General features: G+C 41.4%; 1 protein-coding gene across 1 annotated transcript in view; it reads left to right on the plus strand.

Annotated features, from left to right (window-relative positions):
* NEDD9 (neural precursor cell expressed, developmentally down-regulated 9) overlaps positions 1-18,950 on the plus strand; it is a 36,883-nt gene that overhangs the window by 13,184 nt on the left and 4,749 nt on the right. The window contains exons 2-3 of the mRNA XM_057399252.1: positions 2,449-2,901; positions 18,172-18,273. Coding sequence (XP_057255235.1) covers positions 2,449-2,901; positions 18,172-18,273 — 555 coding nt within the window. The remainder of the gene's footprint in view (positions 1-2,448; positions 2,902-18,171; positions 18,274-18,950) is intronic.

The following is an 18,950-nucleotide window of genomic DNA, read 5'->3' on the forward strand; positions in this document are numbered from 1 at the left end:
CTATTGGCTTATTTGGAAGGATATTTTGCCTGCTTCACTGTTCAATCAGTGACTGATGCTGATGGCATTGCTCTGAACAATTTAAAAGGCCTTGGGGAAATTGCTGTGAAACAAGTGGCAACCAATTAGTGTAATTCACATACTGGTGCCTGAGTTAACACTGACAATGAGAATCTGAATCTGTTTGCAGCAAAGAAGTTCTTGAAGCACATCCAGAAACTATTAACATGCTGCATGCCAGGTGGTGAGAAGGTCACTGGGACACAGATAATGAGCAACTGGGAAAAAAAAGAACTCACATGGGAACTTTTATCTGCTCTAATTTTACCACCAGTCCAGCTTTGTTCTGAGAATTGCTTTGCTGTAGAAGCTAATCAAGCTCTTCAAATGCCTTCAATTACTGAACTAGAGAAGAATAAGCGTTTATCTGCATTTAGCCTTGCTTGTTTTGTGTGCACACACACCCGGCCACATAATCTTCCTCCTTTAAACAACATCCTCTGAGCAAGCCTCCTTTAAATAGTCAGTTGCACAGGCCGAGCTAATAACATTTAGTCAGTTTCTCCTGTGGAAAACACACTAGAAAGAAATGTAGAAAGATAAGGGATTATCTAGAATATTCAGACTGAACAGGAGCTTTTCTGTGCTCCTTGGACCCAGCTGAGAGTCAGGTTAACACGTCAAGAGCATAGATACAGTGTTCGAGAAGAGACTGCTGTTTTTGACCATGCTAAAGCATAGTTTTACAGTTCTGCCAAGGCATGAACAAAATTGCTCCCTGCTTTATCTCTGTTTGCATTTCTTAGTGTTGTTCACTGATGAGCTCAATCGACAAGCATCAGAGAGAACTGGTGGGCCCCAGTGCTACTGTTTACATGGGAGTTTAAAATGGCAGACCTGCTTTTCCAAGCCACAGCTTAATTTATACTGACCTCACTAATGATGCTAATGATAAGCAAAGCCAGTGTTTCTCATACATTTGAAAGCTGATCTCTATTCAAGTAAGAGAATACTGATCTCATGCACCCCATTTCAACGCTGTATGTCCTGGGAAAAGCATATTCATCTACCTTTATGTGACAACTGAGCTTACCCTTTCTACATCCACCAGTCAGCCCTTCATACAACCTCCTGGCTGTATTCTACACTTAAGAAAAGTTGAACTGAACAAGGTCAAATGGAAGTCTGATGTCTTGATGAAGCACAGAGATGATGAGAAAATTTTCAGTGTGGGGAAAGATATAGCAAGCGAGGGATTAGAAAAGGTTTTTATATGTCCATAAGGAGGATAATTATAACAGATAGAAACACTAAACCGTGCTTGACACTACCCCATTAAAAGAGGGAAAATAAAACTTCAAGACAGCTGCATATCCTATCATACAGTGGATTAGCACCCTTTCAGTTTGTGTACTGCATCCAAATACTTCTGCTAGAGTGCTCCAGATCCAGGACTCCCTATATTTTTTCAAGTGCATACAATTAGTTTATAGCCATCTCTCCTGACTGCCTTCACCAAAAAGCAGGCAGGCATGGAACAGTTGTTGCCAACACATTTGGAAACATCACTAGAGCCAAGAAATTAAATGTTCATGACCTTTGTGAGGGGTCCAAGAATGTCAGTACAGACAGCCTGCCTACTTTCCACTGAATAGGTGAGTTTGTCCGATTATTCAGAACTAGATACGCCATACAGGCCTGCAAAGAAAGAGGGAAGGAAGAAGGCTCAGTCCATGGAAAGAGATGAGACTTGTTAGTTATACATAACAGACAAGCTTATATCAACTCATAATTGGCTTAAAATGTCTTAGCAGAGGTACTACTGTTAGCAGAGCCATTTTTTTCCTCACCAGATGATCTACACATTCCTGACTTTAAGGAGCTGCAGCTTAGCAGCTAGGAAAAGCCAGCCCACTGTCTATATACTAATCGGATCTGTGCCTCTAGTGGAAAGTCTTTTGGGAGCCTGCAAATGTAAAAATGTTTGGAGACAACTGCTCGGGATTATGCCTACCAAGAGTGTAGTTCAGGCTTTATTTTAAATATCAGGTAGCTAGCTGTAGCAGTATGCAAAGCACATTTGTAGGGAAACCAATATCAAGAGATGAAGGTACAAGCCTTCATTCACATGAAGAGCACCCCAATGTAAAAAGCAGAACTCCCCTGACTTCATGTCTGTTGATTAATAGACCATATAAAGAGCTTCTGTCTGACCTGGGATTACTGGAAAAGTTTTCACTAGCAGTGTTTCTAATTCATAAGCTTCTCATTTCTCCAATTTGGGGCAGAGGAATCCTGTGTTGCATTATTTTTCCATGTTATTTTGATTTACTGGGCACTCTTTTTCAAAATTAGTTCTTATTTCTGTCCACCTAGAACATGCGTGAAGTTTTAGGAGAATTCTAGCTTGTTTGTTCACTTGTTTTTCTTGCCCTTCTTTCTCCACAGAATCTTATGGCAAGAGCCCTGTACGATAATGTCCCTGAATGTGCAGAAGAGTTGGCCTTCCGCAAGGGAGACATTTTGACGGTGATAGAACAGAACACTGAAGGTCTCGAAGGATGGTGGCTCTGCTCCTTACATGGCCGGCAAGGCATCGTTCCAGGCAACCGTGTGAAACTCCTGATAGGTCCAGTGGTACAGGACAGTCCTCCTGGTCAGGATATGTCCAATTCAGGGCATACGACACATCACAGAATCATAGAATCATCCTTTAATCAGCAAAAGATCTACCAAGTGCCAAGCTCACATGCCTCAGCACGGGACCCTGTCTATCAAGTGCCACCTTCTCATCAGGGGATTTACCAAATACCCACTGGTCATGGTCTAGCAGGACAAGATATTTACCAGGTGCCACCCTCCATGCAGAGATGCATTGATGGTCCAGCTTTGACTAACAAGGTGTGTGCATTTCCTTTTGTGTCGTAGCTCCAAAGCAGCTCACTTCTGCTGACCACCAGTCTAAGTGGTTAATTTCTAGTGGTAGCCTGTGGACTTAAAGATACAGGAAGAATAAATATGTTAAGTTAGAGCAGTAACTTTACTGCTGTGGAAGATGAAGGTCCAGTTGCTTGCTTAATTCACAACTGAGATGCGTAGTAGATCATTTTGGAGCTCTTCTACCACAGCTGCTAAAGGTGAAGAGAAGCATGTGGTCTTGCGTTGTTGGGCTCCCCAGGGAGGCTGAAGCACATATGGCCTATGGCACTCTTGCATTATATGCTCAAAAGAGAGCTGCTGCAGTAAGATTTACTCACCCACAGATTAATGAACAATTACATCATCTGCTCAAGTAATTATTTTTTTTTTTTTTTAATTAAAAATGATGTACTGCCTTGCTGGAGAAGTCCCAGTGGGTCTGAACTACGAAGAGAAAACGGTGATTCGTGAGACAAGGGCCATGCTTGGAGGGTGAGGAAGCAAGAGGATGGTGATAATGAGGGATGTTTTAATACCACACCTAAAGCTTATAAAGGTGTGCTTGATGTTTATCTACAGCTGTATTTCTTGACTGAAAGTGAAAACTGCAGCAGTTCCATCATGCAGCCATTACTGAGGCAGCTGAGAGCTCCCAAGGCTCTAGTGAGAAGCACTGCATTACGTGGTTCCTCGCATATTCCTGCTGTCCCTCTCGGGCTCTCTCTGCCTCCTGTCACTCCCTCATTTTAACTTCATAGAGTTCCTCCCAGGTACCCTGGTAACTGAAAAGGGTTTAAGGAAGGTATAGTTTCAGCTATTAGCATCCTCCTTACCTTTAGAGCTAGAAGCATAGTATTTATATCAAAGTTACATGAGCAGATGATGTCTCTGTCAAGAAGTTCCTGACTGGTTTGAACTAACTTCTCCTAATTTAGATTAACAAGACAGTCTTCTCCCCCCCCCAACTCACCCTCAACTCAGCCTTTTTCATATTAGGCTTTTGGAAGACATCTTCTCATGCTTTTATTTCATTGGTATAATTTCATTTTCCTTGATAAGAATAAATGGATTTTTGCCTTCTGAGCAAGAGAAAAAGATCTGTGAAATCATTCCAAGTCAAGAGGTTTGTTTGCTTGGCTTTAGTTCTACGGTTTTGTTTGTAGGGTGTGCAGGAAGATATAATGAGAAAGCCGCACTTGTTGCACAGGTAGAGATAGGAACTTTGTTGGATCAATTATGTGGGTTTTCTTGAAAATCTCACATCTTTTCTTTCCTTTTCTCTTTTCCCTATACACTAGATGTAGTGAAATCTTTTTCAGGAGCAGTATAGTTTACCTACCCACAGTAGAATTCAGATAACCTCCAAGGTAGGGAGTGAACACCTGGTAAACAGCCTGTTGATGGAACAGCACAGAAGAGATCACATTTTAGTGAACGTCTATATGAAACATTACAGCACTTTGCTGAGGTGCCTCAGCTAGCCATCTTGGGCTGCAGGAGATGTACCATACTGCAGAGCTGCACTGAAGTCTTTTGGGAAGCTCAAGATACTGCCTTAGAATAAGTGCTATGTACTTTAACCTTAGGACTTGACCTGCCTAAATGATCATTAGCAGAGTTCACTTAGCATAATGCAAATGTGTGTGTGTATTGTGCACAGAAAGAATTCTCTCGCTGCATGCGAAGTCTCTTCTCCCTCCTTCCACCCTCTCCAGCTCCTCTGACACTAGTAGGACATTCTGCATAAAGCTGGTTGCTACAGGGACTGCATTAAAATCCTATACACAGAGTAACTGAAATCTTTTATTCTAATTTATGTGCAGACATCTTGCTGAGATACAAAAATCAGAGGCACTAAAGCATCTGTGTTCTCCAAGGTTTTGCCTAGAATTTTTTCAGCAAGGTTGAATATGCATTTTTCTGAATTCAAGTCACCTCCTTTAGAAAGTTAAGACCATTTACTTGGCTGACTTGTAACTTGTTTCGTTTGATTCCTAGCAACCTATAAAAGGTCATCTTATGTGGCATAAAAACAAATGGCTACAATGGCAACTGTAGACAAAACTAAACACACACATTTATAAAGCATTTTACTGTAGACAAAACTAAACACACACATTTATAAAGCATTTTACTCTCAAAAAATAGCTACCAACCTTCTTAGCATTAGCCAATTATTGTAATTTAGGATAGGTTCCCTTTAATCCTGACTTTAAATTTATTTAGCTGAAGAGCCTCAGGTCTCAGTATTCACTGTGTTTTAGTAGCAGGCTTGCTAGATGGCAAACCTCATAGCAGTGTCCTCCTTTGATCAGACAGACGTGTCAAGTCCTTTGGAATTACTGTTCTACACTAAAAGGAGCCCACTGGAACTGAAATCATGGTGGATGAGAAAACTGTAGGGTTATTAGTATGGGTGAGTCTGAGGTAAAACATACTCCATTCTTTATCATCCTAACTTTGCAAAACTGATTTTTACTGCTACAGCTGCTAAGGCCTTTGTTAAAGAAAAGTCTAATTGAGAGGAAGCACTTCAGCACTTGTATCCTTTGAGTAAGCAGTCTGTCCTCTAGATCCTCCTTCTCTTGGGATAAGTAAAAACAACTCCTGGTATTAAGGAAATATGGAAATCTTGAAGATTTATTGTTGAGGATCTTTGCTTTGACTTCCAAAATGGTGAATCTCTTTTCTCAAACTTGTGGCACCTGCGCCAATGGCTTTAGTGAGCGACTCTGCCTTGTACATCAGCAGAAACAGCTGGTTAGCAAGCTGTGCATTTTGGCAGTTTTAAGGATGTTGAAGAATTTTTCTATGAGGTCTCCCTATATGTAAGCCTTCTCCCTTCCCATAGCAGTAGCTAGAGAAGACTGTGTACTCTAGGCACCACTGTAAGCAGGGCCAGCAGCAGCTTCTGGCCTATCCATTTCTGCCCACATTTGCCCGTTTCCTTTGTGCAAATGTGTGGTTTGGCTGCCATACAAGTTTTACAGGCAGAGCTTAGAAACTGCTGTCAGGCAGGAATTGTATAGCCTCAAGCAACAGTAAATCAACAGCAGGCATGTCATAAAGCTGTGCTGAGGTAACACATCTCACTGGCCAGAAAGGCAGAGCAAGTCAAAGAAGAGTCCTGAGGCAGGTAATTATAATGATGAATCGATTCTGGCCAAGCTGGTTGTTGCCAACAGAGCTGTATCAGCTCCTTCTATCAAATAAAAATACTGCCTTCTAAAACTTACCATACAAATGACAGAGATAATGAGGGATGGTTTAAAATTAGCCTTGGTTAGGCCCAAGCTTTTATAGCTGCACTGCAAGTTTCATCACAAAACGTTTACACCTGCAAGTGTGAAGAGTGTTTGAGGATCATAAAGATACAAAAGCTGTATCTTAGACTATTGTCCTGCTTTCTGTGCTCTGCCTTCAAACTTACCTACTTCTGCTGCAGCCAGCAAAGCGAAGGAACCTTTGGACAAATCTGGGATTCAGGAAACCTGGGTTTTATCCTTGCCTCAGGCTTCTGCATGGTCTTGGGGTGCTCTTTTTGCGCCTCAGCAATCTCATCTGCAAAGTATGTGGGGTAATTATGGGGGAACTCATTCTATACAGACTGCTTTGAGAACATCTTTTGGGAAAGGTGCTGACAAAGCACAAAGTCTCTTTTGCGTCTGTGATTAATCATTAGTTCACACATGAGCTTTAAACTAGGGAAAGCTACATGTGAAAAAAGGTACCCTGCAACTTAAACACCCTTTTCCTGGTTCAGTGTTTCCCCTCACTTTTCTGTTGTACTGTCCCTACTGTCCTGCACATAGCATTGGCCAAAAAATTTAAGGGAAACATTTCCTCATTGGAAGACAGTGTCGACAAATTCTGTAAGCTTTCTGTAGGAACCAGTAGCTTTCAGAACTTTTGATCAAGGGAAATCAGCACAAAACAGAGTAAGAGACTGATGCTCCACAGCTGTTTGACCAGCGAAGAGGCTGCACTACGCAAGTTACCAGCTCTGAGCTATAGCTCCCACAAGGCATGGACTAACTCGGGCAAATAGAGATTAATGCCAGCTTGGAACACATCAGCTTTTTTGTTTGTTGGTCTGTTTGAATTAGGACTCCGCAGCTCAGGAAACACTCAGATTTAGCCACCTTTTAAAAGTGGATAAAGCAGAACAGGGAAGGAACTCATTCACACTTGAACATCCCTGGCCTATTTTCATGCGCTTGACAGGTGAAGGATTTCACACCCCACCATAACTATTCTATGATTCTGTGATGCTGCTGTCTCCACCTTTTTCAAGAGTTCACTGCCTTTAGCAGGAGGTCTGGGTCAACCATGGCTAAGGAAACAGACCTTGTTCCCTCGTCTTTATTTCTGTCAGGGTCATGTTAACTGGATCCACGAGAAAGTGGAAACACCACCCCACAAGCAGCACCACCCTGACAGTTCTGGCACAGACTTCAGTAGCAGAAGCCAGTTAGCCACATTATGACGTTTTTCCTTCCAATTAAACAAGTGCTGGTTTAGCTGGGAGGAAACAAATGGCTGCATATAATGTTTGTTCCAGAAATAAGCCTGCCTTTATGTTACAATCTTTTTTCTTGCCTATTTTCATATTATGATCTAAGAAGAGACACACATTAAGCGTAGTAAACAGTTGTGTGGCAGATATATCTTGTCATCAGAAAGTCTGGGAGCGTATGTTGTATTCTGTAGTTTGTTGGCAAAACTGTATTTACATTCCAAGGTGGAAGAATGTCCTTGCCTACCCTCAAGTCTGAAATACCACAGCTTCCTGTGATATTGTTTACTTAAATGGCCTGAACAGTGGTATTATAGTCCCTCTTTTCTTCTGCTTTCAGATTATGAATTCCACTTTGGGGATTTGGATCCCTTGTAACAAAATACTGCTTCAGTGTTAAAAGTGCTGAACACACAGCAAATTTGCCAAGTGCAACAGGAATGCTAACACATACCTCAACACTCAGGGCTCAGTTTCACAAAGTGAGCTCCAAAGAATGACATTCTCTCAAGTTAAATGCAAACTGCAGTATAAAACCAGCACACAGAGTTTTTCTTAGACTGGAGAGTTTCACTTGTAACTCTCCATGTGACATTAATAGGAGAAAAGCCGTTTTACTGCTAAAAAGCCCATGCAGTTAGTCTATTCTCAGTGGTCTCCATGAAAACCACTGAGTGAAGTAACTCTTATCCACAAGTCAGAGTAAGCAGTCAGTCACTGATGTGATTTGTAGAGAAGTATTTTAAGAGAAAAACTGCATTTTATTAGGCTGAGCAAACATATGAGCTCAACATTACTCCCCGTTTCTCTCCAAGCACAGGGCTCTCTTTAATTAGTTCTATTTGTAGAGCAGAGGCATGCATTTTTCCCTGTAGTGTCAGAAAAAAAGGCCAGCGCTGCAATCTTGTCCAACAACTGAGGTCCCCAAGGACCCAGGGACACAAATCTGTCTGCAAATGCACAAGTACAGGATCAAACCTTAGCTCAAAAACAAAAAAAAAAAGAGTAAGAAGAAAAATTCAAGGTTAATGGACTCTTTCTTGATGGTTAGAAACTGAACTAGGCCTTTGGTTACACCTGAAAGCATACTAACAAAACACTAAGCTTGTCTAATCTACGTTTCCCTCTAAGTACTAACACCTAAGTATAGCAGCGGAGCATTTGGGAAAAATGTGAGTGGAAAACTGATTATTCAGAAAGTGGTCCTGCACTTGGGTCAGAGCAATCCCAGCCCCAGATACAGGCTGAGCAGAGAATGGATTGAGAGCAGACTGAGGAGAAGGATGTGGGGGTGCTGGTTGATGAGAAGATCCACACGAGCTGGCATTGTGCTCTTGCAGCCCAGAAACCAATCATATGCTAGGCTGCATCAAAAGAAGCGTGGCCAGCAGGTTGAGGGAGGTGACTGCACCCTTACTCTGCTCACATGAGACCCTACAAGTGAGTGGGATCTCACCAGAGGTGGACCAGTACTGTGGAGAGTTGGAGCACCTCTCCTATGAAGACAGGCTGAGAGAGTTGAAGTTGTTCAGCCTGGGGAAGAGAAGGCTCTGAAGACTCTAATAGCAGCCTTCCAGTGCCTAAAGGGGGCCAAAAAGAAATCCAGAGAGGGACTTTATACAAGGGCATGTAGTGATACAGAATCATAGAATCAACCCAGTTGGAAAAGACCTTTAAGATCATTAAGTCCAACCCTTACCCCAGGACTGCCAAGGCCACCACTAACCCATGCCACTGAGAGCCTCATCTACACCGTGTGTGAACACTTCCGAATATGGGGTAATGGCTTTAAACTGAAACAGGGTAGATTTAGATTAGGTATTAGGAAGAAATGCTTCACTATGAGGATGGTGAAGCACTGGAACAGGTTGCCCAGAGAAGCTGTGGCTGCCCCATCCCTGGCAGTGTTCAAGGCCAGGCTGAACAGGGCTTGGAGCAACCTGGTCTAGTGGGAGATGTCCCTGCCCACGGCAGGGGGGTTGGAACCAGGTGATCTTTAAGGTCCCTTCCAACCCAAACCATTCTGTGATTCTGTGAATTTCATCATAAGGAGGAAGTGTGGTTTCTAGAGATAGGAAATAGATGAAGGTGTGTTGCTGACAGTAAGAAAACAGTTTTATTACAGTGTTTTGTAAAATACAGGTTTTGCAGGTGTTCAATGGTTTTGTAGATGTTTTGTTTTGGAAGAAGATTAATTATCAGAACATCATCATTCCACATGCCTGGCCTGAAACCTTTCAATTTTGCTTTCTTAAACAGCAGTGGTAATACTGCTTTTTTCATTCACTATTTCAATCATCTCAATTAAGCTTTCTCCCAAAACAGATGGTTAGAATGGAATCAAAGTAGTTAGGTTCTTGGGAGATAGAAACTTTCCATAAGACAGTCCATCCCTAATCCTTAAAGGACACTACCACATTCCTCTTGGGTGTTACCACTTTATATGCACAATGAGTCCTGACTGAGGTCTGGTATAATTATTATATAGATGCAGAGGACAATTAAGGATGGAGTTTATATCTGTTTAAAAGATGTCTGTAACTTCCATAAACTTGCCAAAGCAAGCTGTGTTAATCTAAACTCCAGTTACTAGGAGCACTCTTGTGGAATTGAAACTTTCTTGCAATGCTTCATCTCAACCATATTCTTGCCCACTGGGAAATGCCAGTTCACCAAAACTGAAACTTTTGGCAGGGAAGGATCTGTTCCGAGAAATGTCTTAAAGGAAGAAAGCAAATATTTGAAGGGAAACAAGAAGTCATGGAAATACCCTACTTCAATAATTCCCAAATTAAGCTTCCGCTTTCCCCACCTCCTACTTTCTATCTAGAAATTCAATATAGGAGGGAAGAAATAACAGAACTAAGATGAAGCTCCTCAAAAGAATTAGTTGTTTGGACTGGACCAAACTGGTTTATTGTTTGTGAGCCTTTAGGATTTCATGTCATTCACAGCAGTAAGACTACTCTCTGCCCCACTTGTCCCAGCATCTCATCATCTCATTCTTTTTGCCTTCACGATGAGGCAGTCATAATATTACCAGCAAAGAAAACAAGTGCATGTTTGCCAAATGGTTCTTCATGTAACAACCTTTTTAAATGGGAAGGCTAGACAGATGGGGATAGTTAAAGCAGGTTGCTGGTTTAGGTATTTATCACAGACAAGATACCAAAATGTTGAAGTGCTGAGTTTTGCCGCATAGTTCTCATTAAATCAAAACTCTAGCCAAAATTTAACCACATGTTTCCAGAGGATGCTTTAGCAGATAAACATATTCTCCACTAGAACTTATCACACAATAATTTGGGGTTTTTCTTTCTCTAAGATCCATCCACAGACATTTATTTCCCAGTGCATGCCAGTTCTGTCACCACTACTGTAACACATCAGCTCTTTGACCCTGTTGGCCAATGCATGCAGAAATGGTGATGTCAGTGTCTGACTAAAACTAAGTAATTGTCATGGCAATGGCACTGGTAGAATTTTCAGCAAGAGTATTGGACAAGTCTTAAAAATCCCGATAATAGCAACGGGTATGTTTCACTCCTCTCAAAAATGGGACATCCTCAGATGTGTTGGTTTGGCACTTTTTAATTACATTTTGTAAGCAAGAACAACTCTACCGGAGGGAAGGAAATACCCCTTCCAAGTCAGCCTTGCAATTCAAGACCAGCCAGCACCAAGCCTGTTCCACTGAGGCAAGCAGAAATGTTGCTCATAACACAACTGGCAGAAAGCCCTAGAGCTGATGTGAGAGAGCAGGATCAGGTCACAAAAACATCATAAAAGAAAGGGAAAAACCAAAACAAACAGTAAAATTTTGTCAGTGACAAGACTGTTAAAGCTTTTATGTGCCCTTTACTGCTCATTCAGTAAGTTCTGTGAAGTATCTGCATTTAGTTTGTGATTGTGAACACCAGCAACAAGCAGAAATTCAAAGTTATAATCTAAAGCTACAGCCAATGCAAGTCAGCACCATTCTAGTACACTTAATACAGCCCTGTCATTTTATGCTCATCAGGGTTTAGGTCATTTATCTAACTACTAGATAAATTTAACTAGATTAAAACAAGTCGTTCAGAAAGACAACAAAACTGTCCTTTAGATTTAGGAAAAATAAAAACCTGAAAAATAGTGTAATGAACCTGCTTTTGTGTCTGGTTAATGGACAAGGTCATGCCAGAAGTTAAAAAGTCAGGATTAGGCTGGTTGCAAAGCAGTTGGCTATACCCTTGTCACCAGCAGTTGAGGGTTGGACTCAAAGGCAGCTCATGATTTCACTTTTTTTTTGTTTTAAATCTGTTTCACAACATCTGCTCTACATTGTTAAGGCTCACAGCCCAAAACTTGCATAAATCTGGTTGAAATAATACGACCTCAAAAGAAGTAACACCCATTTTAATTACTTGTTGTTATTTGCACTACAATACCACTGGGATGTTTTTTAAGACTGGGCATATACTGGAGAGGCATTTCATAGCTACATTTAAAAGTTTCTGTTTAAATCCCTGAGCCTTCAAAGTTAAGAATTTTTAACACACCATGAATTGGTGACATCTGGACATGCTTTAAACCTTAGAGCACGTGCAGTCACAGGAGAAAAGCAGATATTCATAGGTACAGGTCTTGAACAACAAATGGACGTAAAACATAGGAGAAAATCAGCAGGTATTTTGAAGATGGAAGCAGTATCAAGAAATAGATCAGTCCTGTATCGGGGTAGTATTTGTCACGTATACTTATCTTCACACATCTTGAGTTTTACTTCTCAGAAAATTCACTGAGGAGCACCCAATCAAAGGTAAGTGGCAGTGTCACTGTGTGCATTGATACCACATTTCTTTCCGCTACTTAGTAGAGCTGGTAACTTACTCAGCCCAGGAAAGAAAATACGTTTTTGTTGATTTCCTCTTGCCTTTGGGTTCCTAGTATTAGAAACAACTCATAGCTGCAGCTGCAAGCCTAGTGCACTAGAAGAAATGCCTCTACAGCTTCCTCCCCTCTCTTTCAACTTGTGAGCCTTGATCAAAAGCTCTCCAGTGGTTCAGTTTTTGCAGAAAATGTTAGAACATTTTATACTGGCCCAATGTTCATACATTATTTAAAGTGTTATGATTTCATAATCCTAAAACTGATAGCAGCTTACAAAACCAAACATTTATAAAAATGAGTATCCTTAGCACAAGTGAGAATGAAACCCCAACCTTTACTCACTGACAGCTAGGAAATGCATTGTATGTCATTGTATATAGCAAGTAGGTCCAGGCTATTGCTTCATAAAAACATTTTTGCTCGTTTTTTTACAATAGACAATACTAAGTGATACAAAAGGTATTTACCGCCAGGAAATTCATTATCTGTCACTGGAAATCTTGATGCAGCTTGCGAAAGACAGGAGAGGAAACACTAGGTGCTTACTGTAAAAAAGATAGAGTTTTAGCCAGTGAGTCAGGTTCAAATACCATGATTAGCTTAGAGACTGTTCTTTAACACAACCTTCTTGCAGTTCATTTTAGCCACAGAACCTTGACCCCAAAAAAAGCATTTGAGGAGACACAGTTCCTGAGTACATGCAGCAAAACAGAAAGAAGGTCCAAGAGGTGGCTTACTGCCTGATCCGGCATCGTTCAATGGCTGCTGCTACTGCCTTCCAAAGGTCTAGGAGATCAAAACAGTAGGGATTAGGGAGTTGTCCCCTAATTATCTCTTTTTTATAATTTTTCCATATTCTCTTTGGCTGTTTTATTTTCCTTACAAGCCTAGGAATTCATTCACTTTTTGTCCTTGTTAAACAATGTAAACTACAGTGTTATACGTGTGCCATAAGCATGAGAACTGTATTGTTGCTGCCTTAGGAGTGTTCTGTGTTGCAGCCTAATGTCCCTTTTAATCCTAGAAGAAGTAGGACAGGCTTTTTTTCCATATGTTTAAGGAAGAGGAATTTAATGACCCACAGGACTGGATATTTTGCAAAGTACATGCATATTCAGCAGTTTTTCTTGGTTAGGAACATGCCATTGGCATGGAAAAGACCCAGGTAATTGCTTTTGGAAGAGCATCATCTTCAACGTGAACAGAGCAAATTTTATTCTAAGCTCTCTCTGTTTTGCAGTACTGGAGTTTGAAGTAGCCTCATTACACGTTTCACCAGAGCCAAACCTGGTGCCTGTTAGCTGCTCTGCACGGATTAAGTGGTTAACAATGTTTTGAGAATGTTGGGCTAGATAGTTTGTGGGAAGACCATCTGTTTCCTTCAGTGCGTAAACACGGAAAATTGCTGGTTTGAAATGCAGGATTATTTAAGCTCAGATGACCACAGGCATTCTTAGAAGAGGTAAAAGGAAAAAGACTCCTCATGAGTTCTGCAGTTCAGTGACATTTGTTAGGAAATAAAGTCCTAAGTAAGTACCAGATGGGGCTGCTATCCCTGTTCCAGAAGTGGGATAAGGGGAACTTTTCTTTTGTAGCCACCTATTTTCTCAAGTCCATCTTCAAAACTAAACTGCCATCAAACATTCAAACCCGTACAAAAATGGTTCAATGATGCTGTCAGAGGGCTGAGTATCCAATTCAGAAGGAACAAGCTCATTTAATATATTTATGGTTGAATATCCAAAATCAAAAGTTACTTCTGAAAATACCAGGCTTGGTAACTTTTTTACTTCACCTATCCAGCTACTTTTCTCTTCCTCATACAGAAGAGCAGTGCGACCACATGTCCTGGCTTCCCATATGTGGTCCTGTCTTGGGGACATGAGAGTCAGAACATGCTTCACATTTTCACTTTGCCAGTAGCATGGGTATTATATTAATTGCTGCTACAAAACCTTCACTCAAGGTATGTTTTGGTGATGAGCTGCTTCTGTTCTGAATTGACCAGGAACGAGCAGTCCAGAGGCTTGTTTAACCTCATGAAAAGTGCTGGAAGGCAAGAGGGGTTGAGATAAGCAGAGGAAACCTTCTTCTTGTACTCAGTGAGGCCAGATTAGCATTTGTAGAGGATTTTAGGATGAAATTGCTCAGAGCATGTTGTTACTGGGTAATAATCCTCCACACAGGAAAATATACTTGAGTCACTGGGAGGAAAAAGCTTTCTTTCATGTTATCAACAAACCTTGGGTGTTGCTGATTTTCTTAAAGTTGTATTTTCTGTCTTTCATATAGCTTTTTCAGAAGCCTAAAAAGGAGCAAGCATAAAAGTCTCTGATGCAGTCTTATTTGGAAAATAAATGTCAGCTTAAGTAGAGTGCACTGCTAGGTGCAGCCCTGCAGACCGGTAAGGTGTTCTGTCCACAGTCACCCATATAGGCAGGCTGTACTTATGGTGAATACCCAGAATCAGGCACTTTGCATTTTAATCTCTGACTTCCTTTAACAACAGCCAGAAACACCCAAATAAAGGAGTGACCCTGCTTGACCACTACTTTGGATTTGCAACTCGGGAAAGAGTGAAAGATATAAGATAAAAAAAGTCCTGCAGTGGTGACTGAAACCAGCTTCTTTGATCTGGCCAGCCTAGCTTTAGTGTGGTTATTTAGGATTGTATCACAGCACAGTAAATAAAACCAGCAGCCTTGTAGAACTGTAAACCTTTCATACAGCAACTGGTATGTCGGCCTTTTTTTGAAAAGTGGGAAAGGTCTCTAAGGATGAGCTACAGGAATAACTGCAGCTGCATGATACTGCTCTATGCAGAATGAGGGAGGATCCCTCTGCAAATACTGGGCATGAACAGAGCTTCTTTTCCATGTATGTTCCAGGGTCCATGGTGTAAGGATATAATCTGGTTTGCCACCAGGGCTTCTTTCTACAAAAGCAAAATATCATGTTTACCTATAACAACAAGAGCAAGTGGTTTTACTTGTGCGTGCAGACATGCTTTAGTGGTGGACTTAGCAGTGTTCAGTTTATGGTTGGACTTGATGGTCTTAAAGGTTTTTCCCAACTTTCTGTGGTTCTGTGCCTTGTTACCTGTGCTGCTCACATCAGCTCCCTTTTTTTTTTATTAGGGGCCTGCGACTTCTTTTGAGTTTGCTCATGGAAATGACTTATTTGAGCAAGGAAAGAGGTGGTGTCTTGTATCTTGTATGAACTCAGGTATGAGATGGGTAGGACAGTTACTGCTGAGTTTGTGTAAAGGCGCTTCTCTAAAGTGCTGTGCGAACCGTGGAGAACTGAGTTGCCATAAGGCCTCTGCAGGTGTTGTACATTGCTTCCATGGGCAGGACTGTAAGAAGCATCCCACATCTGAGACCTGGAGGAGATCCAGTCAAATTTTAGTCCTGCTCTGGATTTACAACAGAGTTCTGCTTCTGGGGTAGACCACAACAGAACACAGGTTTATAAAAATTTCAGTCTGAGGGACCTGTATGTTTGGAGCCTGACACAGCCTGACTCCTGCCTTGTCCAGCTAGGTAGTGACTGGCAGGTAAAGCAGAGCCAAACTGCAACAGTCACTGGTCTTCCTGCTTCCAGGGCTGGTGTGGGGCCTCTGGCTGCCTGCCATGAACAGTCTGTTGTTTTTTTCCTTTGGGATGGTCAAGCAATTTCCTAGCATGTTAGCAAGTAGCCTAATGCCAGTGTTCACAATAGCAGAACAGTTAGCAGAGATGGGCTACCCAGAGAACAGCCCTTTGTATTTACTGTGCATGGTTGGTTATCCTGGAGGATCATTTTTAAACACCCAGTGACTCGTTATTGAAGCAGCACCATGGTTGTAGTTTTGGAGCCTCATGAAGGAACCTCTGAGTAAACATTGCTTAAAACCACATCCTTCAGTCCTGACTTGAAGGGGGGGTTGCAAAAAATACACAGCAAACTATGCTGGTCTGATCACAAGCCTTCATTGGCAGAAAAGCATGAGGAAGCAATGTTGAGATAAGTTACAAGTTTCTTGGGCAAACAAAATAATCCCAGAATTATGTGAGAGTGGCCTGGGAAGGGTAATGTCTGGAGTGATTCATTATGGGCAGCTTCCAGTAATTTAAGAACTTTCTCACAAGTTCTGTCTTTTACATTGCAGAAGATGACTCTCTGGGAGAGGAAGGGCCTGTCATAAATTCAGTACATTTTTAGATTCTTTTTTAAAATCTGGTATGTATGTAAACTCTAGTAATCCCACATCCAATCCAGCCAGAGTTCTCTCATGGGCAGCAAACTGACCCAGTGCTCTGGAGGCCATACTAGTTCCAGTTCCTGTCTTCTGATGCTAATTCAAGGAAATACAGTAACAAAACCCACTGTCTTCCTGTGCCTGCCATACATGGATGCTCCTTCCTCTCTTAAAGCACATGCAGTCAACACAGTGGCTGGCATTACCAGGCACGCTGCCTTAGGCTGCTCACATTGAATCAGTGTATGTACTGTATACTGGAATGGCAGTCATCTCGGGGAGGGTGTCTGTGGAAATCAAGTGTTTGTTTCACAGTACAGGGACAGAGATTACACAGCAATATTTGGGCAGCAAGTAAAAAGAAGAGGGAAAGCCTGTGCTGTTAACATAGCAGAGAGGAGGTAGCAGGTTGGCATCAAGGACTTTCGCTGCAGACCTCAATCAAGCAAAACTCAGTGTAAAATCTGACCAGGATGCTAAGATTCCTTACAGCAAAAACTGTTACATGATCTTTACTGAGCATTTGGGCAGAAACTCTGTTGTACATCTTGCATACATTTCTGAAGACAGGTAGCTCTGGTACAGAATACTCCTCAGCTGAGTACAAAGACACATCGTGTACAGGCCTATATAATTTGCCATTTTATGCCTTCAGGTTACAGTATTTTTATTTTTTCTTAGAGCTAAGTAGCACCAGCAGAGGTTAAGATGTCAGCATTTCCACTATAAACACAGCTCTTTCTTGGGGTTAGGTAACATTTCTTTTATACCACACTATACTGAAACTCTGCCATGCAGATGCTGTCCAGCACATAAGGTATTTATTTTTCACCAAATTTTATTTGAAGTCATTATAGTAGTTAATGGTTTAGAAAATGACCAAAAAAAAAAAAAATGTAAATTCTAACCACCTTTTTTTTTCCCAGAAGCTCTTCTCGCATTATATACTTCAAGAATGGCTTAGCCACCAATATAGACAAACCAGAGACAGCAAAGTTGAATGTCCTGCTTTGAACGGTTTAAGCATAGCCTTTCTATGTAAAGAATTTCCAAGCCACAGCTCACACTCAGTTATTCAGGATGTTATGCTAATGTCCTGTGGAGCACAGGAACATAGATGTCCTGCCAGAGTAGGTGGGAAATACCTCCACAGTCAAAGGAGTAGATTCCCAGAGCCTGAGCATAGTATTTTACACCTCTGTCAGTAAGTGAGGATACTCAACACCTCAACAGGATCAGCGTATACATAGCCCTTATCTCAGTGAGTGGGTGGTGCAGCTGTCACTTCATGTTGTCTGTGCTAATAGGCAGTTAGTGGAAAGAAGGGACCAAGCTCCCTTCGACCTGCTGGAGAATCTGCGCATGACAAATAGAAGATACTGTAGCACTAGCAAGCAGCTGTGTCAGAACTGGTCTGGAAGGAGAAGATGGTGCATTTATAGCTTCTAACAATCGTTTTGCAGCATTCAACTGTCAGAAGTATATGTAGGCTTGTGTCACTAACATTGCTACATAAAACATAAATGTTAATAGTACTGGATTGTTTATACCCTATGTAGTTACAGAAAAGAACATGGCAAGATCCTAAAAGACTTACGTTTCCTCTTTTTCTTTTATCTCACAGGTAATAACTCCAGTCAGGTCAGGACAAGGTTATGTTTATGAATTCCCTTCAAAATACCAGAAGGATACCTATGATATCCCCCCGGTTCGCCCTCTCCAAGGGGTAGGTACCAATAAAACTGCCAACAGCACTGACAGGGCACAAAAGGTGATGAATGTTTACCAGAAGTTTATGAGCAAAGCAAGTTCTCTCATTTCAGAGATAAAATATGTTTTAATTAAATACTGTGGCTTATTCACAGAGTGCAGAAGTATTTCAAAGTTGTATTTGATGTTGACTAAGATTTGGCAGCACACCAAACATGAAAATCCCATTTGTTCTCTGTGTTTTGATCAAAGAGTGTATCTAAACAGAATAAACTTGCTGCCTAGGGACACTTTTTTTTCCCCTTACTTTGTTGTTAGTTGACAGTAATTCACTCAGTAAGGGTAAAATCATTGCCTAAATGAACAGCTGCTATGCAGGGAGGTTTTTTTTCACCACATATCTACTGCACCATGTCACTGAACTTGAAATACATCTTTGTTCAGGGGAACACCCTTAGCATTCAGTCCTTAAGATTACTGCCCTCGGGAACAACACTGAAACCCTTTAGTACATACAAAAAACTGACACCAAATGCTGGGAAGTCTGGGTTAAGAGACCTTCAGACAGTGGCCTTAGACTTCATGCAGAACCCACTGTAGTGTAGGACATGCCACCAAGTGAAACACTTGAAACATCTGACAGCTGCACTCTCTGCTAGCAGCAGCTTACACTGCACCCAGTAAAGCAGATGG

The sequence above is a fragment of the Pezoporus wallicus genome, unplaced genomic scaffold (assembly GCF_028554395.1).
Source record: "Pezoporus wallicus isolate ANWC-B61680 ecotype Strahan unplaced genomic scaffold, APGP_CSIRO_Pwel_v1 contig_818, whole genome shotgun sequence".
Taxonomy (NCBI): Eukaryota; Metazoa; Chordata; class Aves; order Psittaciformes; family Psittacidae; genus Pezoporus; species Pezoporus wallicus.